The following is a 25,160-nucleotide window of genomic DNA, read 5'->3' on the forward strand; positions in this document are numbered from 1 at the left end:
TGTTTACGTACAATGTCCGCTCGAAACATAAATGTCTCACTGATCAGTAATGCCTTATGCTCATGTAAAGGCAGTATGTGCATTGTTGAGCGCATGGCTTGATTGCTATGCCATCTGTAGAATTTTTATGATTCTTCTATGTGTGCGCACTGGAGTGACTGGTGTAAGAAGAATATATGAAAAGGTATACTGTGTAAGATTTAATGACCAGAATCATTAAATACTGGTTGAATAATGTACTGAAATGCACCTTTTTCCTGCCCAAAAGGCAAATGTCATTCCAAAAGACACACCCATGGATGATGAGACAGATGATAGCTGGCGTGGGAGCATTACTAGTGTTGTTATTGGTAACTTGGTAACCTGGTGAATGCTTTCATATTGCCAAACTGGGTTATGTGATGTGGGGTACTGAGCAACATATTATCATTGCAAACACCACATTAACAAATGATGACACTACAGTACATCACCAAAATATTGTATAATTACTATGATTTCATCTGTCTGGATGCATGGGAATCTCTCATGTATGGTGCACAATTTGCACTTGAGTCTTGGTAGATGATGATGATGATGTGTTCAGCTGTGAACCTGGCAGATACACCTCCTTTCCATGATAACTTCTAGCACCTCTGGCATTCCACCTGATACCATTGTCATAAGTTTAATGCCATAACTCAAACAATGACTTAGCTACAGACATCCTATACACCATAATACAATGGACATCAGACTATCATTTACAGATGCTACTAACTGATTGTTTGTGTTCTTGCTAAGTGTCAGTACATGTACTGTGCCTCATTCCATTCCCTCATCTCCCTTCATTTCAATTGCTGCAGTCATGCTATACCTAATAATCTAGGGGATTGGAGTATGTTACGTACAATATATAGTAAACACACTCTTTTTACTAGACTGTGGCCTTGATGCATGATCAGCTATCTACATTTACTCTATACTTCACAAGCCACCTTTTAGTTTGTATTTGAGGGTACTGCTGGTACTACTGTGATTAACACCCTTTGCTGTCCTAATCACAAATGGTCTGTGGGCAGAATGAGTGTAAAAAAGCCTCTGATTTCTCTGTTTTTCCTATGGTGGTCATTTCATGAGATTGGTTATTCTTGGAATGTACACTGCCAGAATCTTAACAATAAACTTCTCTGTGATGCACAAGATATTTCTTGTAGCATCTCCTACTGGAGTTCGATAACTATCTCTTTGATATTTGTGCACTTACTAAATGGACCTGCGATTAAACAATAATCTCATCCCTATCCCCTTATTAATCCTATGTCTCATTCAGTTTCACATAGCTTGGTGTGTTGCGATGCCAACCTCAGTATAAACTGATTGCTGAGGACAGGTGGTCAGGTTACCTTGACACATCTGGCATGCCGAAACATCGTGCGCATGACAGTGCGGTGCATGCGCGCTGGCTGCTCCCCCATGGCCTCACTGAGCAAGTGCAGTGTATACTGTGCTCGACTGTCAAGACGGCGGCGGCGCATCACAGCACGCAGAAAGGCTGCAAATGTCGAATCCTCTGAATCCTCTTCTGTTGGACCACCTCCACCTGTTCACAAGAAAATATGATTTAAAAATATATAGCTATATTCTTAGGCAATGATTAGTCAGTGAGGTTATTCATGCATATGAGATATTTATAACAATAGTTTCACAAGATTATGTAACAATATCTTTAACATCTACTCAAGAATTTAAAATGAAGTATGAGATTGAATACAATCATGTATCTTGCCGAGTGAAAAAATTTTAATGTAAGATCAACAAGGAATTAAGAATCTCAATCATACACAGAAACACCAAAGAAACTGGTATAGGGATACCTATTCAAATACAGAGATATGTAAACAAGCAGAAAATGGCGCTGTGGTCGGCAACACCTATATAAGACAACAAGCGCCTGCAACAGTTGTTAGATCGGTTGCTGCTGCTACAATGGCAGGTTATCAAGATTTAAGTGAGTTTGGACATGGTGTTACAGTCAGCGCATGAACGATGGGACACAGCGTCTCTGAGGTAGTGATGAAGGGGGGATTTTCACGTACAACCTTTTCACGAGTGTACTGTGAATATCAGGAGTCTGGTAAAACATTAAATCTCTGACACTGCTGTGGCCAGCAAAAGAACCCACAAGAACGGACCAATGACAACTGAAGAGAATCGTTCAATGTGACAGTCAACAAGTATTGGTACGCAAACCATTCAATGAAACATCATCGATATGGGCTTTTGGAGCAAAGGACCACTCGTGTACTCTTGATGACTGAATGACACAAAGCTTTACACCTCACCTGCACCTGTCAACATTGACATTGGACTGTTCATAACTGGAAATATGTTGCCTGATTGGACGAGTCTTGTTTCAAATTGCATCGAGCAGACAGATGTTTCCGGGTATGGAGACAACCTCATATATCCGTGGATCCTGCATGTCATCAGTGGACTGTTCAAGCTGGTGGAGGCTCTTTAATGGTGTGGGGCATGTGCTGTTGGAGTGATATGGGACCCCTGATATGTCTAGATACAACTCTGACAGGTGACACATGTGTAAGCATCCCATGTGATTATCTGCATCCACTTATGTCCTTTGTGAATTCTGACGGACCTGGGCAATTCCAACAGGACAATGTGACACCCCACATGTCCAGAATTGCTACAGTGTAGCTCCAGGAACACTCGTCTCATTTTACACACTTCTGCTGACCACCAAACTCCCCTGAAATGAACGTTATTGAGCACAGCTGGGAAGCCTTGCAACTTGCTGTTCAGGCGAGATCTCCACCCCCTCGAACTCTTATGAATTTATGGACAGCCCTGCAGGATTCATGGTGTCAATTTCCTCCAGCATTACTTCAGACATCATTCGAGTCCATGCCACATCTTGATGCAACACTTTTGCTTGCTTGCAGTGACTCTACATGATATTAGGCAGGTGTACCAATTTCTTTGCTCTTCAGTGTATAAATTATGAACTCAAGTTAACAGGTCGATTTCATACTATACATTTTCAAAAAGCATTCAGAAGGTGGAAGTTTAATGTAAGTCTGTCATATTCTCCAGCCCGAGTAGCTGGACTTGGACGTTGTGTGTGTGTGAGGCGTACTTGCTTGTGTGTGTGTGTGTGTGTGTGTGTGTGTGTGTGTGTGTGTGTGTGTGTGTGCGTGTGCGTGTGTGTGTGAATGTTCTGTGTGTCTCTTTTTTACTGGTGGAGGCTGTGGCTGAAAACTTTATGTGAGTGTCTTTAAATTATGTCTGTCTGCAGCTTGACGTGTCTTCTTTATGGTAAGTAGCAATCTGTCTTTTCCTACATTGTTGATATTCCTGTCTGGAGTTTCCACTGTTTGATATTCTCTACTCTTTTTGCCAAGTATTTTTGGTAATCTGTCACCTTCTACACTACTCTTTCCATTTCTTATGTAATCTTCTAGTTTTTTGTTTAGAGACATTGATCCAGTAGTCTCCTGGTTTTTGTATTTTGATTTTGTTTGTAATCTTATATTGTGTATCCTATTACATGTATGAAAAATCTCACTTACACACTCTGGGTTTTTAGTGTGTCCATTTTTGTTGTTATTCAGGTTTGACTTCAGTACATTATGATGGGGATCAACAGTTCTTCGTAAAATTTCAGAAGTGTGCAAAGAACCAAATACTAAAACAGTGCCTGATACCTGTTCAAACAAAAATTACAACTACATACTGTATATGAACTTTCTGCCGTGCTTTGAGGCAATATTAAGCCAGATATGAAAATGGTGATATCAGGTGTATTCATCTACTTCACAACTGCATTCAGGAGCAAGGAAGTGCCTGTCAGCTGGTCCAATTTTCTTTATCACACCCTGTTAGCTGTGTATGCCCAACCAACCACAAAGTTGGTTCACAGTTATGGAAAATATTTTCATGCACCAACAAATTACTGATGATCATGAACAATTTACATTAGCAATCAGCAATTTAGACCAGCTGGCAACACCATTTGTGTTGGATATTACCGAGCACCTGCCACATCTTCAAAGTCATCTTATTCTAAAAGCTGAATTAATTTCTTGCTACACCAAATTGCCAGACTAAGCAAAAATGCTGTACTGAGAAACAAGGGGTGAGAAAACCCTTCAGAATTTTGGTGGACTATACACAGTGTAGTAGACACAATTGTGGTTTTGAACAATTTATTGTTGCTTATTTGGAAACAGCATTAACTATTGCAAGTGCAAGTAACATTGGCACTGCATGAAGATCAAACAACAAACAAGTTTCAAAAGTGTCCAATAAAATATAGGCTACATTGGAGGCACCAGCAATAGTTGCCATGACATCATTGGCAGACGACCTTCCAGTTGTCTCCATACTGCAGACGCTCAACTTGCCTGACAAAATGATGACACCACACTGTGCCACCACCACCACACAATGAGCATTTCTGTAGTGCTCCATAGTTTATGCACCACAGCTGAAATGCTGACTGGACAGGGTAGAGGGCAGTAGCAACAGGGAGGACCTATGATCTATACACATTACAGTACTGCTGTGCCAAGATTACCAGTACCTGTGGCCAACTTTATTGATTTGTATAGTCTCCAATTTGCTGAACTGGTCACACATCAATGAATTGTAATGCAGAGGAAACTAGAAACCAGTATTCCTTCATTTGTTGGTTTGATGTAGGAATCCTGGTTTCTAATTTTCTCTGCATTGCAATTCCTTCATGTGTGACCAGTTCAGCAAATTGCAGACTATGAAAATTATTCACCATGTTTGCCACATCCTGGGTATCTTTGTGGCACACCTTTGTGACTTTACTGTTTTCTGGTACCACAGGCATTTCAGTTGACAGGCATAAAGAAGTATAAAACCATAAACTTACCTAAATGACAGTCACAGTCTGGATTAGGGACAACAGATCACAAATTGAACAAAATGTTTCACCAGCCATGGGTGCAACATAGACAACAGGCAGAACATCATCATCTCGGAGTAAACAAACTGTACAACAACAGTTGGTTTGTCACAGCAGCAGTATGACATCCTCACATTGAATGAAATGTAAATGTAAAAAGTACATCCACACAGGCTCCGAAAATACATGCATGCATGTCTGGAGAAACGGATGCTGTTCTTTCGATTACAGCTGTGGTAATTACAATGGGCATTCAATAAGTAATGCAACATTTTTTCTGAAACTTGGTTGGTTTTACTTGGTGTTCCAATACATCATATTATTCCAGTCTCTTTTGGCTACAAAACCATATTTTTCAATGTAATCTCCATTCAATGTGATGGCCTTAAGGCACCATACTAGGGGGGGGGGGGGGGGGGTCTGTATGCCCACATAGTACCACTGTAATGGTCAACTCAGAACCAGTATCTTGCTGCATCAATAACCTCCCTGTCATCCAGGTACTCCTTCACACGGAGTGTGCCCTTCATTGGGCCAAGCAGATGGGGCTGTAGCACAGATGAAGAAGAATAATCCAATGAAGTTTTGTGAGCTCCTCTGAGTTGCACAGACTTGTGTGAGGCCTTGTGTTGTCACAGAGAATGATAAGTTGGTTTGCATTTTTGTGACAACAGAACTCACCTCTAATGAGACTGTTCACATGTTCCGACATTGTAGGAGTGACAGCTGTGTGTGTGGCTGGCTGACACACGGGAGATCGGATACATTTGTGCAACCTTGTCAGGTAGGTGACGGATACCTCGCCCGATAACTCACCGTGCTTTTATTCACTGCCAGGCCCCTAAAGACATTCTCCAAGTGCCTATCTGTGGTGCTCTGGTTTTCTGCCAAAAGAAACTCAATGAAAGCTCTCAGTTTAGAATGTACCCCGTTAGAGATGCCATTTTGAAGGCTACGTATAATTGCTGCTACTTATTGGAACTTTGTTAAACTATAGGGGCAGAAATGGGAATATTCCACAATGTCCCACAACAAATTTTTTCAACAGATATTGGCAGAGAAAAAAAAAGTGTTGAATTGCTTACTGAATGCTCCTCATATTATGAAATGGATTTGCATTTTGCAAATCTGTATTGACATCTGCTGTTTGCAACAAAAGAAAATCAGTGCCGTACCTGGACTCGAACCCGAATTTCCACTTACTGTTTGTGGTCACTTTAACCACTTCAGTTATCTGACAAGGGAACCTCCCCGTCGCACCCCTCTCAGATTTAGTTATAAGTTGGCACCATGGATAGGTCTTGAAAAACTGAACATAGATCAATCGAGAAAACAGAAAGAAGTTGTGTGGAACTATGAAAAAATAAGCCAAAATATACAAACTGAGTAGTCCATGCGCAAGATAGGTAACATCAAGGATAATGCCAGATCAGGAGCGCCGTGGTCCCGTGGTTAGCGTGAGTAGCTGCGGAACGAGAGGTCCTTGGTTTAATTTTTTATTTTCAGACAATTGTCAAAGTTCAGGCACTCACACATAATCAACTTCACTCTCCAAAATTCTAGGACATGTTCAGATTTGCTTGGACATATGCAGGATTTGACGGTCTACACACGGAAAAATTTGAAAACGTTAAAAACATATTTTTTGACAGAGCACAGGGAAAACTGTGCGACTGTAAAACTGTTGCATTCATTTGTTGCAGTTTATGTGACAAACTCTTATGTTTTCATCACTTTTTTGGGAGTGATTATCACATCCACAAGAAAACCTAAATCGGGCAAGGTAGAAGAGTCTTTTTACCCATTCGCCAAGTGTACAAGTTAGGTGGGTCGAAAACATATTCCTGTCATGTGACGCACATGTCGTCACCAGTGTTGTATAGAATATATCAGACGTGTTTTCCTGTGGAGGAATCGGTTGACCAATAACCTTGCGATCAAATGTTTTCGGTTCCCATTGGAGAGGCACGTCCTTTCGTCTACAAAGCGCACGGTTTTGTGGTTCGGTCGCAAAACACAGACACTAAACTTATTACAGCGAACGGAGATGTCAATGAACGAACAGACAGATCATAACTTTGCGAAAATAAAGAAAGTAAAATTTTCACTCGAGGGTAGACTTTAACCAAGGACCTCTCGTTCCACAGCTGCTCTCGCTAACCACAGGACCACAGTGCTCCTGAGTTCACAGTATCCTTGATGTTGCCTATCTTGAGTGCAGACTACTCAGGTTGTAAATTTTGCTTATTTTTTTCATAGTTCCATACAACTTCTTCCTGTTTTCTCCATTGATCTATGTTCAGTTTTTCAAGGCCTATCCACTGTGCCAACTTATAACTAAATCTGAGGGGGGTGCGATGGGGAGGTTCCCTCGTGAGCCTCCAGTACCACCAAACTTCCATACGTCACGGAGTCCAAAACTACTACGCTCATACATTTTGCGATTCTTGCAGAGGGAGAAACAAATATTTTATCAACATTTGAGCCCATCAAGGCACGGACAGTTCATGTTGTTTCTGTATCGTCACGTTACAATGTCCTTCAAACACGAATGCATAAACACAAACATTGTATTTACCAGTAATATATATTTTGGGCTTTCAATAATTTACTTCTCAAGATGGTTGTGTCAATAATAGATGTTTTTCCTCTCACTGACTGCTCTTGCTTTAAATTGACAGGAATGGCAGTTTTGAAGGTGTTAGCTGGCCCCACACAACTTGTCGTCACACGGTCTCGTGTGAAGATCACGGTAAATACGAGATGTACACCACAGCACGTGTCACTGCAGGTCTTCCGAGAACACACAGCCATCTCCGGCAGAGAGACTAACTGTTGCAGAAGAGTTTAATAATTCTTAACTGTACATTTAAATGCGTGCCAGTTGTCGACAGCACACGACAAAGTTAAGACCTTTAGTGGGAGCTTGCCGTTGACATACTGATTTCCTGTGGGCCCTGCAGTGAGCTGAACTATCGCGAAGTATGGCGGACAAAGCGTCTAGTGTGACGTCACAAGTTCGTTGTGGGGGGGGGGGGGGGGGGCTCGCATTTCTCGTGGCATAACGGGACGTCAGCTGGCCGTTTAGCCGGACCGCCACGGCAGGTGTACTGACCCCAGACGGGCGCCCCGGCGTGCAGCAGCTCGCGCGTCAGGTCGGCCGCGTCGTCGAGGTGCGCGACGCTGGCGGCCAGCAGCAGCGCCGCTTCAGAGGGGCGCCGGCACACGGCGGCGGCGGCGACGCGCGCCACGGCCGCCGCCAGCGGGAACGCGGCGTCCCGCAGCAGCCTCCGGCAAGCCGCCGCCAGCAGCGGCACGCACGCCGCCGGCGCCGCGCCCCCGCCGCCCACGCCCCCGGCGCCCACCACCGCCGCCAGCTGCAGCGCCAGCTGGCCTGCGCACGATTCCCCTGCAAAACACGAAACAGCTCCTGTAATGCCCTGCCTCTACTGCTCACTTGTTACGACCTCTGCAGACAATTTGACAGACTTTGCGTGTTTGTCAAAGTATTTGGCTACATGTGTTTAACGTTTTTTCCCCAATGAACTGAAGTTATGTAGAGTTGTTCCTGTGTATAAGAATGGAGATGGAATATACATGAAGACAGTAACATTTCTCGAAAGAACAGATTACTGTTGTTGACCGTGCAACTTTTCCCTGGAATAAATGATGACCAACTGCAACCCTCAGCTGCCGACAGGTGTTGTTGATATACCCCGATGTGGACAGCTGAAAATGTGTGCTCCGACCGGGACTCGAACCCGGGATCTCCTCCTTACATGGCAGACGCTCTATCCATGTGAGCCACCGAGGACACAGATGAATAGCGCGACTGCAGGGACTTATCCCTTGCACGCTTCCCGTGAGACTCGCATTCTCAACCGACCACAATTCTACATATGTAATGTACCTTATAGACATTTGCCCATTCACTCATTACTCGCGCACGCTTTGGCATATACATATGGCATATACATATACACATATATAGAATTGTGGACAGTTGGGAATGTGAGTCTCACGGGAAGCGTGCAAGGAATAAGTCTGTGCAGTCGCGCTATTATCTGTGTCCTCGGTGGCTCAAATGGATAGAACGTCTGCCATGTAAGCTGGAGATCCCAGGTTCGAGTCCCGGTCGAGGCACACATTTTCAGCTGCCCACATCGAGGTATATCAACAACACCTGTCGGCAGCTGAGGGTTGCAGTAAGTCATCATTGATTCCAGGGAAAAGCTGCACGGTCAACAACAGTAATCTGTTCTTTCGAGAAATGTTACTGTCTTTATATATATATATATATATATATATATATATATATATATATATATATATATTGAAAAAGAGGTATTATTTCAGAAACCTCTGAGTCCTTAAGTGGTTTTGGCAGAATTGCAAGATAAAAAATGACCCTTTGCAGTGTTATAGCTTCATTGATGACAATAACTCCGACAGCACACCAAGGAATAAAATGTGTCATCTCATGGCCACATCTATATGTGGTTGTAAGTTGTAATCCAAATGAACCAACAACCAGTAGAGCCTCTACTATATATATATATATATATATATATATATATATATATATATATATATATATATATATATATATATATATAGTTGAAGGCTACCCAGCCATTGACCTGCGTCTGTGCGAATGCGCACAGATTGCCCAAACTCTTACGGGAATCGCCAAAGCGTGCGCGAGTAATGAGTGAATGGGCAAATGTCTATAAGGTACATTACATATGTAGAATTGTGGACAGTTGGGAATGTGAGTCTCACGGGAAGCGTGCAAGGGATAAGTCCCTGAAGTCGCGCTATTCATCTGTGTCCTCGGTGGCTCAGATGGATAGAACGTCTGCCATGTAAGCTGGAGATCCCGGGTTCGAGTCCCGGTCGGAGCACACATTTTCAGCTGTCCACATCGAGGTATATCAACAACACCTGTCGGCAGCTGAGGGTTGCAGTTAGTCATCATTTATATGGAGATGGAAAATGCCCATCTAGTTACCGCCCCTTATCCCTCACTCTTGTTTCTTCTAAAGTATTAGAAACGGTTATTTATAACCAAATGTGTAACTTTCTAGATAATAATTCTATTATTTCCAATAAGCATTTTGGTTTTAGGAAAAATAGATCGACCACTCATGCTACTGATTCGCTCGTTAAAAAGGTTCTCCAGGTATTCGAAGATAAGGAGTTTGCTCTGGTCACCTTTTGCGATCTGAGTAAAGCATTTGATTGTGTGAACCACAACTTACTTCTGCATAAATGAGAGATTTTAGGTTTTCAAAACAGTGGGTTGGGTATTCTTAGGTCTTTTTGTGGAGCACCGTAAATAGATTGTTTGTATTAATGAAGACAGATCCAATGTTGCCGATGTCCTGTGTGGTGTGCCTCAGGGCTCGGTGCTTGGCCCACTGCTTTTTCTGATTATGACTAATGATGTACCTTCTAATGTAATTTCCCATTCAATCTTATATGCTGACGATTCAACCTTTATCAACAATGACCCTGACATTGAATTGTTAAAAAATATAACATAAATACCATCAGTGAAGCATCAGAATGGTTCAGAGCAAACGGTTTTTTATTAAATGAAAATAAAACACAGTTCATGTTTTTCAGCTTAAGAGACACCCTATTTCTGAATGTTTCAAATAATGTTAAATTTCTTGGTATATATTTAGATAGTGAACTTATCTGGAATTACCATATTAACTATATATCTGCTAGGCTTTCTAGAGTAATCTATTTGTTGAGAAGGTTAAAAGGTTGTGTATCAGATCAGTATATTAGATCAGCATATTTTGCCTTCTTTCAGAGCATTATCTCTTATGGTTTACTATTATGGGGAAACTGTAGCCATGTACATGATATTCTTCTACTGAAAAAAAAAAGTTGTAAGAATTATCACTGATTCTGGTAGACTAGATTTCTGCAAGCCATTGTTTGTGAATGTTGTTAATCTCTATATATATACTGTTGTTCTACATACCATGAACAATTTACCAAACCAGCAATTAAGAGAAAATATACATTCGTATAATACGAGAAACACATTGATGTACCTTTTCAACGTTTAACTAAGTCTTTAAAAATGTTGCAATAAATTTTCTCTTTGTAAATTAGATTGTTCTATTGAAAAGATCAAGCCAAAACTGTATGAGTGGCTGGTCGAGCATCCTTTTTATTCCCTTGATGAATTTCTTGATCGCAGTCAAAAACAAATAATATAAACTTTGGCTGCTCCCGATGTACTATATTAATTATTTCATTAGCAGTTCTAGTTACCTATTTGTTAGTAGCTAGTAATAAGCATTAATCTGTTTTTCTCTGCACAGTTGCAAGGGGCAGGTATTATAATCTGATGTAATATTTCTTTATATATAATATGTTTTCTTGTCTTGGTATTCTGTATTCTGACTTTTTTCTGTATTTTGTACTGCTATATTCTGATTGATTTGGTTGTACTACCTCACTTTATATATTGTACCTCCTGTCTATTGACTATTTATAAAACTATTGTAATATTGTTCTTATAGCTCCTCCATATAATTTTGTTTATATTTTGTAATTTGACGTTGTCTATTGCTTCTGTAAGCTTAACGACAATAAAATCTTATTACTATTATTATTTGTCAAACATGTACTGTCTTTGACATGTTTGGGAGAAATTTTGATTGACAGCCAATTTGACAAATAAGCGTGTGCTTAAGCGCTAGTTGCTCGCAAGGGTGCCCATACCTAGTGGTAGAGAGGGCTTTTATTTTTTACTTATTTATTTATTTTTTTGCTTCCACATTGATTTAAAATTTTTACCGACCTTTCCTTTGAGTGAGATGAGATTCCGAAAATAAACACTTGACAAAACTTTTCTAAAATGTCGAATTAAAAACCTAGAGTTTAGTGTTGAATAATAAGTGCACTGTTTTGTCTGTACTGATTTTTGTTTATTTCAAACTAGTTTTCGGCTTATTGGCCCAATATGCTGAAACCTATATTATGCTGTGGGACCAAGACCGTGCTGTGTTCGATTAAATTTTTATTACAGGCGGCCTATTTCGGCGTGATTGCTAGCTTCAGGTTATATCCGGTGGTTTTGATATCCATATAATATCGCTGTCTTGGTTGCTGTCACTAATGTATAAGTTTGCTCCTTTGATATAGTAGGTGTTCAACTTTAGCTGGACCAGTTATTTCTGAAGTTGTCGAATTATGAGAGTTTCTTTCATAATGACGTTATTTGGCGGCTGTATTGACAGTTGAGTCAGCGATGTTATAACAGCTGTCAAGTAAGGTCATTATGAAATAAACGCTGATAATTCGAGAACTTCAGAAATAATCGCTCTAGCTAAAGTTTAACCCCTACTATTGCTCCACCAACACCTTACACAGTAGCGACAGCGACTAAGACAGTGATATGACATAGCAGCGTCTTGGTCTCATAGCATAGCGTATAATGTCCTTATATGACATATGCAACGCAGCGGACCCATGTGAGTACAAAAGCGGAAACTAGTTTGAAGTAAACAAAAATCAATAGAATAAAAACAGTGTACTTGTTGCTCAATCTTAAATATGGAACTGTACTACCAGAAGTAACAGAAGAATCTATAAAACTGTAAGTAATGTTCTTATGTTGCAAATATTTCAAAGTTAAAAAGAAAGTAGTGTTGAGTCTATTATAAGTTGGATGATGATAATAATAATAATAATATTCGGTTATATCGATGCTAGCTATACATTGGCTGCAGCAACATCGATCAAAAACGTCGCGTAACTGACTCCGATATTTCAGTATATCGCTGGCCGATATCCCAACCCTAATCAGCTAAATAATACAGAACCTTGTGTCTGCAGCCATTGCGAAGTGGCTGTTGTGCTGTGTTGTGTTGGGCTTGGTGAGTGACGAAGCGCTTGTCTTAATCGACTGTTCGTGCCAACGGATTCTGCTGCAGCGTTCCTGGTGTTCCAATTTAGTCTTGTCTGTCACGAAGTGATCGCTTTCATTTACACGTCAGCACCAAAATTTCGTTTGTTGAAACAGCTGCCTGCTGTGCAGTTTCGCATCTGAACACTGAAAGTAAAGTTATGAGGGACCATCCTTTTACGGAACAACCGCAATGTGGTAACAGAACGTAGGGACAAAGACAACGAATTTCATCAACGCCCACAGCAACATTATTAGAGGACGTTCTTCATAGAGGACTACGTTAAGTTTTCCTCACTCCCGTGAACTGAAAGAATAGGAGAAGTGTTGTGCAAGTATGCCAAAAATTTACATTTATTTACTCCAGAAAACGTATACAGCACTTACGGACACCTCAGACAATACTTAGAAGGCAACTTCCTTTCGGTTTTGTTTTCTTTTGCCATGTAAACGTCTATTTGCTCGTCGATCGAACTTTCTTGTAAGGCAAAATACTGTCTTGTGTGAGTCGCTGTCGTTAATAACTGCAAGTTCAGTCCGCAGTATCTGTACCTAAGTATTGCTTTCCCATTTTAAGAATTAATTTCTGCGAACTATTAGGAACAAGAACGATTTTTTTTCTGGCCTTATGAGATAAGAAAAAGAACTAGGAAGCAGATAAAGGCTCTTGGTGACAATGAGAAGTGCTTCCCACTATCCCTGTTCCCAAGTAAAAGACCTGGGACTGAAAGCTCTCAGCCTGTTCTGACAAAAAGAATGTATGTTAAAAAAAAAAACCATAGAAATAAGAACATTGACTTGTTCTTAAAGGTCATTCCATTTTTGTAGGCAATAAAATTATAAAATTTTGCTCTCTAATATATTACTTTAAGGAATTATCTACGGTACTTTTAACATTTCAGAAAAAGCTACGTGCTTCGTTTGAAGTAGTTCAGTTAGAACTATCTCAAAAAGCATAGTTCCGTGGAAGAACTTCTTTGCCCGTCTCTACAGTCAGTTGTAGTTTGTTCACTACGTCCTAATGCGAGTTTACCAGGTTGCGGAGGGTGACGGCAGCAAGCTCCGTCTACAAACCCAGAACCCTTCATCTCCCCCCCCCCCTCCCCCTCCCTCACCGAAGCCCAACACACGGACAGTCCGATGGTGAATGGCGATGCGGTGGGAAAAAAGTGCGCTTCCCTCATATAGTTTTGGTACTACACGTGTGCTTACTGGTTCAACACGAGGATCACTTCGTAAGGGCTCCGGTACACATGGGTACCGTATTGTTAGATAGCCATTGTTGGCAGCGGCCATACACAAAACACTTGTGGCCTGAAGTCGACCGACTTGTAGCAGCTATAGCCGGTCCAGAACTAGGGAAGGACGTTGTGAACGAGCTGCAATCAAAAACAAATGTCTACCAGCGGGAGTTTTCCGAGTTCTGCCGATCGGCCAACACATTATTAAGTCGGCAAAGAGTCTGTCTGTACGGTGTGATAAGTCACAAGTTTGCCATGCGTTAGACAGTGAAAATGATAACGAGGCATACTCTCGATAAATAGAATTTTGTTCTGGTGGCGTCCACGGCCTCAGTATGTTTAAGACATAAAACATGGTTCAAACCGGCTGCAACACAATCTATAAAAAATAAATAAATAAAACGAAGAGAAAAGCAAACTGAGAAAGTCACCAACGCGGTGGTCCACTTCTGGTCCTTATGCAAAAAGTTATTCGGCTCGGCATTGATTGTGACAGTTGTTGGATGTCGCCCTGAGGTGTATTGTGCCCAATTGGCGCGTTACATCGTTGGAGGGCCCTGCCCATAATGCTTCAAGCGTTCCCAATTGGGGAGAGATCTGGCGGCCTTGCTGGCCAAATTAGTGTTTGGCAAACACGAACACAAACAGTAGAAACTTTTACCGTGTGCAGGCGGTCATTAACTTGCTGAAATGTAAGCTCAGGATCGCTTGCCATGAAAGGCAAGAAAACGGGGTGTAGAATATCGTCGACGTATCGCTGTGCTGTAAGGGTGCCGCAAATAACAGCCAAAGGGGTGCTGCTATGGAAAGAAAAGACACCCAAGACCATCACTCTTGGTTGTCGGGCCGTATGGCTTGCCACAGACCGGTTGGTATCCCACCAATGACCGAGATGTCTCCAGACATTTCATTGCTAGTCATCGGGGCGGAGTTCGAAGCGGGGCTCATCACTGAAGACAATTCCTTCACAGTCAATAAGATTCCAGACCGACAGAAAACGCGCTGGAGCGACATGGATACGTGTATCTGGAAGATTCTAGAGGAGACCTTTCTTCAGCAATGAATTTCAAATAACTGACAATGGCGATGAAATCCTCTTTAAGCGATGTGTTGTTCAATAATAAATCTATGTTTCTGCGAAGAGTAACATTTCTGTATCTTTCTGGATCAGGCAGTTGATGCTATAATTACGTTTGCGATATAGGTCTTTTGAATGTAATGGTAGGAACACTTCAAAAGTTGTAGTTCTAATAAAAAAGTTGTTCCGTAATTTTTGAACAATATTGATGGCTGTGCGCAAAAAAAGACTTTGGAACTTGTAGAATTGTTATTCTAATCACTGTACTGAAAGCAGTACTGCACGCATACTGTGTGTGAAAGCGAAATAGTATGAAGAAGAAACTACGTTCTGACGTCGTATACAAAGGAGCAGCACGCCACTCAGAAACGTACGACAAATATGCAGTGATAGGAGCCAATAAGTATTATACAGACGTTATTGTTGCAAACGTACCTGCGACAAGGGCGTCATAGAGACGATCGTAGGCATCCTGAATTCCTGCTCTGCCCAGAAGTGACACGCCCTTCTGAAACAAACAAATATTTTCTTCAGTTTTTAGCTAAAAATCTAAATTTTGGAGAATAGGAGATTGCCTTACTTCAACAAAACGTCGATACAACTTAAGCAGACGCCCGGAACAGATTTAAAGACACGAGTGTATATTACATGATAGTGGCGTGTGCAAATAAATGTTGACTGTGTTCTTAAGGTCCAATCTAAACAACACCTGAGAAGCGTGACTTACTTTTAAAGAAACGCCAAACCTGAGGCGCAGGGCCGGCTCCAGGAATTTTTCAACCCCCCCCCCTCCCCCCCGATCCTCTCATTTTCAGACACATCACACTTACTCCACTTACTCGTACGTCTTTTTTACGTGAATACGTCCTTAAAATCAGAGCCAGGTATGGGCGTCAGTCAGTGCAGCAACGAAACATTTTTTAGTGTAGTACGTTTTGAGCTACAGCTCCAAAATTAATTACGTCAACTAAAATTAAATTATGTCACTCGCTGATTATACAAGTAAACAGTTTTTATCGTTCCCTGAGCAGAGCGGAGCGTGCGGCGTGAGGCCTCTAGCAACCAGCACAGCTGAGTACTGCGTTGTCTGCGGTATCGGTGGTACAGAATGACAATTATTGAACTGTATGACATGAAACCGTCATAATTTCTGAACGGTTTGCGTTGGAACGTTCAGACTGCTCGGTTGGTCGCAGGGCATGATGGGAATTAGTATGTGCATCATGGTTTGGTTTAGCGACGAAGTCCATTTTCATTTAGATGGGTTCGTCAATAAGAAAAATTGGCGCTTTGGGGGTCTGAGAAACCACATTTCGGAATAATCGGGTGCGATATTCCTTGATGGCACGGTGACTACCGAATGGGAAGTGAAGGTTTAGGAAGATAATTTCATCCCCATCGTCCAAAGTGACCCTGATTTCGACAAGATGTGGTTCATGCAAGACGGGGATCGACCCCATCAAAGCAGAGGATTGTCTGATGTCCTGGAGGGGCATTTCGGGGACCACATTCTGTCTCTGCGGTACCCAGGGGCCACTGGCATGGCCCTCGATTGGCCGCCATATTCTCCGGATCTGAACACATGCGATTCCTTTTTGTGGGGCTGTATCAAAGACACCAACACCGTTGCTGAACTGAAGACAGCCACTCAGGAGGTCATCGACAACTCGATGTTCCGACACTTCAGCGGGTCATACAGAATTTCGCTACTCGTCTGCGTCACATCATCGCCAATGACGGCAGGCATATCGAACATGTCATAACCTAAATCCGAATATCTGTAGTGACGTTTACGAGTTGAAGAAAGTGTGTGCAAGCCGTAGTTTGCAACTAATATACATTTATTTTTTTTCACATAGTTCAATAATTGTCACCCTGCACTTCTACTCTACATAGTGGAAGGTAATAGGAGAGCGAGAAATTTACGTATGAATGTTTTATTTGTTGAAAAAAGAGTGTAAATCGCCAGTACCTATTTATTATGTCCGTAGCATATAACGAAAAACGGTCATGGACATCGAGAAGGCGTCCTTTCCAGTATGCCACAACCTCGACTTATGGCTCAAAACAAGCACTTTAGAAAGCAGCTTTTCTTTAATGTAGGGAAAAGTAACCGTTAAATTCTAACTGAAGTTGTTGGAACGCAAACAGTGTGAAATACGACGAAACTGGGGGTTGGGGGTTTGGGGAAGGAGACCAGACAGCGAGGTCATCGGTCTCATCGGATTAGGGAAGGATGGGGAAGGAAGTCGGCCGTGCCCTTTCAGAGGAACCATCCCGGCATTTGCCTGGAGTGATTTAGGGAAATCACGGAAAACCTAAATCAGGATGGCCGGACGCGGGACTGAAGCGTCGTCCTCCCGAATGCGAGTCCAGTGTCTAACCACTGCGCCACCTCCCTCGGTGACGAAACTGGGTAAACAGTTCTGCAGAACTGTTTAGTTGCTACAGATCCTAAATAAGGTTTAATGTATTTTTCCGTATGATCTTAATATCAATTTCTATCGACTATGGATTGAGCACCGAGAAAGAAAAACTAATGAGTAAAAACTTAAAATACGCTACAGGCAAAGCAGACAAAACTAATTTGCAGAAGCGTGGCAAGACGAAGAGCAATATAAATGGTATTAATGGCAGATCCAAAAGAAAGGGGATGGTGTGGGAAGGATTCCATGCATTTCCCAAGTCCAAACGCAGCTTAATCACAATGTCTGGATTAAAAAGATTATGAAATGTGGCTATATAAACTATGAACTATTTTTCTCAGATATGCTGCTATAGTGGTCAAGGTTGCTGTATAGGAACTGTGACGCCACCATAAGCTGACATTTATCTTAATTTCTATTCAGTAAGATTTTCCACTTCTGTAGGTCCTTTCAGGCTGGTGTAGGTAACTTTCAATGTTGTGTAGGCGCATGGTAGAAACTGAGTTGGCAACACAGCCACTAGCAAGCTTTGCTACTTTGAAAGACGCGTCCAAAGTAGCAACTGCAGCGCTTCATTTGTCATCTGTTTCACAATACCGTAAATAATTTCCCGTAAGGCACTTGATTTTTATGAATTCTTTATATTTCCAACTTATTTTGACAATTCTTCATTCATGCAAAACTTTGATTGGGTTGTTTAATTTATTTCTTCAAAAACATGCCGCCCTGGGTTGTGGCACGATCCCTCCCTCCTCCCAGTCTCTTAGAACCGGCCTTGCGCGAGGGAGAGTGACGATTGGACAATTCATTGCCGCTGGTTTCACTCACAGAAGTTTAAGCCGTGTTCTTAGGTCCCAACCTAACGCCCATCTACATCTACATCTACATCCATACTCCGCAAGCCACCTGACGGTGTGTGGCGGAGGGTACCTTGAGTACCTCTATCGGTTCTCCCTTCTATTCCATTCTCGTATTGTTCGTGGAAAGAAGGATTGTCGGTATGCCTCTGTGTGGGCTCTAATCTCTCTGATTTTATCCTCATGGTCTCTTCGCGAGATATACGTAGGAGGGAGCAATATACTGCTTGATTCTTCGGTGAAGGTATGTTCTCGAAACTTTGACAAAAGCCCGTACCGAGCTACTGAGCGTCTCTCCTGCAGAGTCTTCCACTGGAGTTTATCTATCATCTCCGTAACGCTTTCGCGATTACTAAATGATCCTGTAACGAAGCGCGCTGCTCTCCGTTGGATCTTCTCTATATCTTCTATCAACCCTATCTGGTACGGATCCCACACTGCTGAGCAGTATTCAAGCAGTGTGCGAACAAGCGTACTGTAACCTACTTCCTTTGTTTTCGGATTGCATTTTCTTAGGATTCTTCCAATGAATCTCAGTCTGGCATCTGCTTTACCGACGATCAACATTATATGATCATTCCATTTTAAATCACTCCTAATGCGTACTCCCATCTTGGAAAACGCTACAGCTTTCGAAAAAAAATCATATGGCATGCACCATGTCATAATGTCTCACTGTAAATCAGAATTATTGCATTTTTATCGCAGTAATAGCACAACAAATCTCATTTAATTTATACATATAAAATACGCAAAAATTTAGGCCATCTGAAACTACACTGTGTGATCAAAACTATTCGAACACCCCCCAAAAAATAAGTTTTTCATATTAGGTGCATTGTGCTGCCACCTACTGCCAGGTACTCCATATCAGCGACCTCAGTAGTCATTAGACATCGTGAGAGAGCAGAATGGGGCGCTCCACGGAATTCACAGACTTCGAACGTGTTCAGGTGGTTGCGTGTCAATTGTGTCGTATGTGTGTACGAGAGATTTCCACACTCCTAAACGTCCTAGGTCTGTTTCCGATGCGATAGTGAAGTGGAAACGTGAAGGAAGCACAAAAGCGTACAGGCCGACCTCGACTGTTGACTGACAGAGGTCGTAATATGTGTAATAGGCAGACATCTATCCAGACCATCATACAGAAATTCCAAACTGCATCAGGATCCACTGCAAGTACTGTGTCAGTCAGGCAGGAGGTGAGAAAACATGGATTTCATGGTCGAGCGGCTGCTCATAAGTCCCCATCACGCCGGTAAATGCTAAACGACGCCTCGCATGGTGGAAGGAGCGTAAACATTGGACGAGTGAACAGTGGAATCACGGTACACAATGTAGCGGTCCGATGGCAGGGTGTGGGTATGGCAAATGCCCGGTGAACGTCATCTGCCAGCGTTTGTAGTGTCAGCAGTAAAATTCAGAGGCGGTGGTGTTTTGGTGTGGTCGTGTTTTTCATGGAGAGGTCCTGCACCCCTTGTAGTTTTGCGTGGCACTATTACAGCACAGACCTACATTGACGTTTTAAGCACCTTCTTGCTTCACACTGTTGAAGAGCAATTGGGGGATGGCGATTGCATCTTTCAACACGATCGAGTACCTGTTCATAATACACGGCCTTTGGCGGAGTGCTTACATGACAATAACATCCCTGTAAGGGACTGGCTGCACAGAGTCCTGACCTGAATCCTATAGAACACCTCTGGGATGTTTTGGAACGGCGACGTCATGCTAGGCCTCACCGACCGACATCGATATCTCTCCTCAGTGCAGCACTCCGTGAAGAATGGGCTGCAATTTCCCAAGAAACCTTCCAACAGCTGATTGAACGTATGCCTGCGAAAGTGGAAGCTGTCATAAAGGCTAAGGGTGGGCCAACACCATATAGAAGTCCAGCATTACCGATGGAGGGCTCCATGAACTTGTAAGTCATTGTCAGCCAGGTGTCCGGATACTTTTGATCACATAGTGTATGTAGGTCGTAGCTTATCCGGAAGAGGCGCTACCACAGCCCTTGTTTATCGTTGCAACCTTCCCTTTCTTCCGGGATAACACCAGCCTGAAGTTTAGCCTCTGCCCTCATTTTATCCATACTCTTAGATTCAGTACAACACAACGAAACATAATTTTAGAAATACATACGGTTAAGCGCTGTATAATATACGATTACCTTCATTCTAGTAAAAAGCTACTGTTAAATAAGTGATCCATGCGACAGTTGAAAATCAAATGACTCCAGACTATCAAAGATCAATGAAAGACCAAGCCTTTTAACCCATGCATTGACAATGATAAATAAATATATTAAACGTTAAGCAGCGTATCGCAGTGATAAGAAAGATTATTTATATTTTTATGTATGAAATTAAAATGTATTTTATGTACAAAATCTGTACCACAAAAGCGCATTTAATCTGAAATAGTGTATCGGCCTACACTGAATGCCGAGGTTTACGTATTTTATACCTTTGCTTTTATGCATATCATCTTTGCCCTTCAAACGTAAATGATGAATTTTGTTAACGTGCTACAGTGTAGCTACTGGTGTATGTGGAACGCGTTGCAAGCAAAATGCAGTTCAAGCATGAGCCACCAGGCAGTATTCGCGTAAGTACTGCCTAACATTACGTTTCATACCAGCAATATAGTAACTTTTTAAATTTGTTTTGAAGGTGTCACCATGCAAACATTCCGCTACAGAGAGTTTCTAGAATTTCTTAAATACCTAAAATTGTAGGAGGAACATTTTAAGCTAGTGAATGTGGAAGTCATGCCCGAAACTGGTTTTGCGAATAAAATAATCGACAATTACTATTTGCTATTACTATTGCTGTGTGTGTATATATTCCTACACATCTACAACAAATTAATAGCTATACGTGATTAGACACTGTAATATATGCATGTTCTCGTAGAAAGAATTGCGATTAAAACCGCGAGCAAAACTTTTGGATCTTTGCTCATGACGTAAACAGATGCGTGTGAAAGATTATCGTTGTGGAGTTAGATGTATTCGCGCAGTTGTCTTTGTTAGTGATTCATGTACAGCTATCCATTTGAATAAGAGGAGATGGTATTCGTGAAACGCGTCGTGGTTAGAACCAGCAACATTGTTGACAGTATGCTTATCTTCAAGACTAGTAAGTAAAAAGTGTGCTTCATACAGAAAAAAATTTCATATCGCTGTTTATGAACTATAACAATTTTGATCACTTTTACATTGTTAACACGCGTATCCGTAAAATACAAATACTGCTCCTCTATTGGATATTTTTTTTTATTTGAGCTTTTCCTCGTTACAGAGGCTTATCTCCAACATAATAATTTACTTGGAAATTACAATACAAACAATAAACGTTCTTAAACTATATTCTCAAAATATTTCTCCAGGTGTTTCGATCTTGCGTGTCCTCTTCCTCTGCGCCCATTCGCCTCATTGTGTGCTGTAAATTTTGGAGCCAGGTGGTCACAGGCCGTCCTCTTCTTCTTCTCCCCTCCGGTTCCCACTCCAGTATCAGTTTTGGTATTCTGGTTTTCTCCATTCGTCGTACATGCCCGTACCACTGTAATTTCTTCCTATCCATTACGTCATATATTCTTTCTTTTATTTCCATTCTCCTTATTACTTCTGTGTTCCTTATCTTTTCTTTCCCGGAGATTCTTGCCGATCTTCTCCAAAAGTCCATCTCTAGAGCTTGTAATTTTTTAATGTGCTTCATGTTAATTGTCCAGGTCTCCGTTCCATACAGAACCACACTCTCTAATATGGATTTTTATATTAATTTTTTAGTTCTGCTCATTACATTCCTGCTCCATTAGACTGAGTTAAGCATCCCAATGACCCTCCGTCCGCTACTAATTGCATACTTTTTTTGATAAAATATTTCCACGACTGCTGTCAATGGCGTACTCAGTCTTAGAGACGTATAAGTTCAATATCGGTTTGGAAAATATCAGAACATTTAATGCAGAGGTATCCAGCCTTCTAGCTTACCTGGGCACCCTGGAAGACAACGAGTATTTTTGGGCCACACATAATATACTTAACGCTAACAAAAAAAAAAAAAAAAAAAAAAAAAAAAAAAAAAAAAAAAAACAACTCAACGGTACACCTAGAAGTTTGTCTTGTCAGATAGGACGGAAAATATCGTTTGTAGAAATACGATGACTGTTTCAGAGCAAAGCGGGTAACGACAGTTCAGCTCTCCAACAAAGTCTGTTTCTCCAAAGAGAGTGTCTTATTTGTAACTGCTGTGATTTGATGTCTTTAGCTGTTAGAGAAACAGACTGCAGTACTCTAACCGACGGTCAGCTTCCTGTTTCTTGTGGCACAAACACAGTTCTGCGGTTCTGACCATGGAAGTTCCCAGACAAAGAGTATCGACAAAGAATTATTTTTATGTTATTTGCCTACCCGGGAATGCCGTTGCTATGGGAGAGAGAACCCTTTGCTCCGCTGGTGTACGTACCTGTGCTTTGATGGCGGACAGGTCGTCGTGGTCTGGCTTCCTGAAGAAGTCCTCGATAGTGATGGCTGCAGCACATTCCCGAAGCACTGCATCTTGGTCCTGGTCATCATCTGCTGAAACGGAGAAAGTTGAGCAATATTAACCTCTGACCAGACCAGCTGCTGCATTTACAGCTAGAGGAAGATCTCAAAATACGAATAATGATCTACATAATATAAGGGCAGATAGTCAGAAGGTGATGAAAATGCCGAAAGCTGTTGAAGCTTTCTTAAAAAAATTGTTTTGTAGCAACGGACATTTGCTGACGTTCTGCCATCATATGTCTAGTATAAACAATCAACTTCCGAGTCTGGCGATAAAGATACATTTCTACGGTCGACGACTCGATGTTTTACGATTCTGTGTAAGCTGAGACTTTGGCATCTGGAACTTCGGCGCAAATATAAACTTTTTTGATAACTCAAATTTCGCTATTCGTCACAGTTTAGGCAATTACGTTCAAAAACGGTTCAAATGGCTCTGAGCACTATGGGACTCAACTGCTGTGGTCATCAGTCCCCTAGAACTTAGAACTACTTAAACCTAACTAACCTAAGGTCATCATACACATCCATGCCCGGGGCAGGATTCGAACCTGCGACCGTAGCAGTCGCACGGTTCCGGACTGCGCGCCTAGAACCGCGAGACCACCGCGGCCGGCGGCAATTACGTCCTTCGCTATCTATTGGCCTCTCTTATGGCATACTTGCCCATACCCATTCAGCCTCTCTATTTGTAATTCTAGTAATTTTTATCACAGCGTATTGTCGCATTTGTTTTATGATGATCAGTATAAAGACCCTAATAAAAAATATTGGAATTATAAATCAGCTGTGGCAAGTTTTTCTACACATGATATCATATCAAGCTCTTTATCTGTATTTAATAGCTGGTTTCGCGAATCTTTCAACGTAATATGGTTTAAGGGGTTCTTTCATGTTTCTTGTAGTTATTCTGTTGTTCTAAATTTGAACCTGATATGACGCAACAAGCTGTCTTGGATCCTTTATGTTCCTAATATATCGTGTAAGGGGCAGTCAAATGAAAGCGAGACAGATGAAAGAAAAGTAAGTAAACTATTTATTATTACAAAAGTAATCGCCATAACAGTTAATACATATATCCCTCTTGGAGACAAGACGGTCAGTGCCTTCATGGAAAAGTGTTTGTGGTTGCCTAGGGATGCATGATTGTATCCAGACATGCACCTCTTCGTCCGAAGCAAATCTACGGCCATGAATGTCTTTCTTCAAGGCTCCAAAATTTGGAAATCGCATGGGGAGAGATTGAGACTGTACGGTGAAGCGTAACCGAAATAGCATCATTGTGTTGCAGGATAATGCCCGTCCACATATTGCAAAGGCTGTATCGACCATGCTGCCGAAGGTTCGCTGGAAAGCCCTTACACATCCTCCATACAGTCCCAATCTCTCTCCAGACGATTTCCATATTTTAGGAGCCCTGAAGAATTACATTCGTGACCGTTGATTTGCTTCTGACGAACAGGTGCACTCCTGGGTACAACCATGGTTCCGCAGGCAACTTCAAACATTTCGAAACAGTCCTTTGTTAAGCCTATGTAACTTTGTATCAGGGTACGATTTAAATTAATGTCTACCATGAATCGTCAAGATAAACTGTTAATATAACATTTCCTGTGTTGAGATGGCTGTACGGGGACGTTCCGAAAGGTAATAAATTATTAAAAAAAGAATATGTTCCATGAGGGCACTGAACATTTTGTCTCACAGCAGGACACATGTATTAACAGTTAGGCGATTACTTTTGAAATAATTATCTGTTTCCGTAGCTTTTTTTCCATCTGTCTCGTCTTCGTTTGACTGCTCTTTATAGATATAAATTTAGGCCTTCTTATCATTCAGAATCAGGACCAGAATGTAGGCATTCTGATTGACGATTTCCTTCCCCCGCTAATGGAGTTTTTGTAAGGTTTTGAATTCTGGCAGTACTTCTAGGAATGTCTCTGCCACGAATGTTGGAAAGCCCCGTCTGTCATGAAGAAACGACGTGTCGTTAAAATCAGCCATTTTGGCTCCGACCATCATCCATTTACGAGGGAGGAAACCGAGACGACTGCAATAGCGAATAAGGCTAACACATATGAGTGGTCAGAAAATTATGTGTTACATACACATAAATCTTTTTCTGGTGTGAAGTTCTACG

The 25,160-nt window shown here is 41.7% G+C and overlaps 1 protein-coding gene across 1 annotated transcript in view; it reads right to left on the minus strand.

Annotated features, from left to right (window-relative positions):
• Nucleotides 1-25,160, minus strand: part of LOC124712066 — a 256,717-nt gene that overhangs the window by 9,832 nt on the left and 221,725 nt on the right. Inside the window, exons 3-6 of the mRNA XM_047242361.1 lie at nucleotides 22,938-23,050; nucleotides 15,621-15,693; nucleotides 8,049-8,138; nucleotides 1,386-1,582 (exon numbers count right to left, since the gene is read on the minus strand). Coding sequence (XP_047098317.1) covers nucleotides 1,386-1,582; nucleotides 8,049-8,138; nucleotides 15,621-15,693; nucleotides 22,938-23,050 — 473 coding nt within the window. The remainder of the gene's footprint in view (nucleotides 1-1,385; nucleotides 1,583-8,048; nucleotides 8,139-15,620; nucleotides 15,694-22,937; nucleotides 23,051-25,160) is intronic.

Source organism: Schistocerca piceifrons, chromosome 8, assembly GCF_021461385.2.
Source record: "Schistocerca piceifrons isolate TAMUIC-IGC-003096 chromosome 8, iqSchPice1.1, whole genome shotgun sequence".
In the NCBI taxonomy this organism is placed as follows: domain Eukaryota; kingdom Metazoa; phylum Arthropoda; class Insecta; order Orthoptera; family Acrididae; genus Schistocerca; species Schistocerca piceifrons.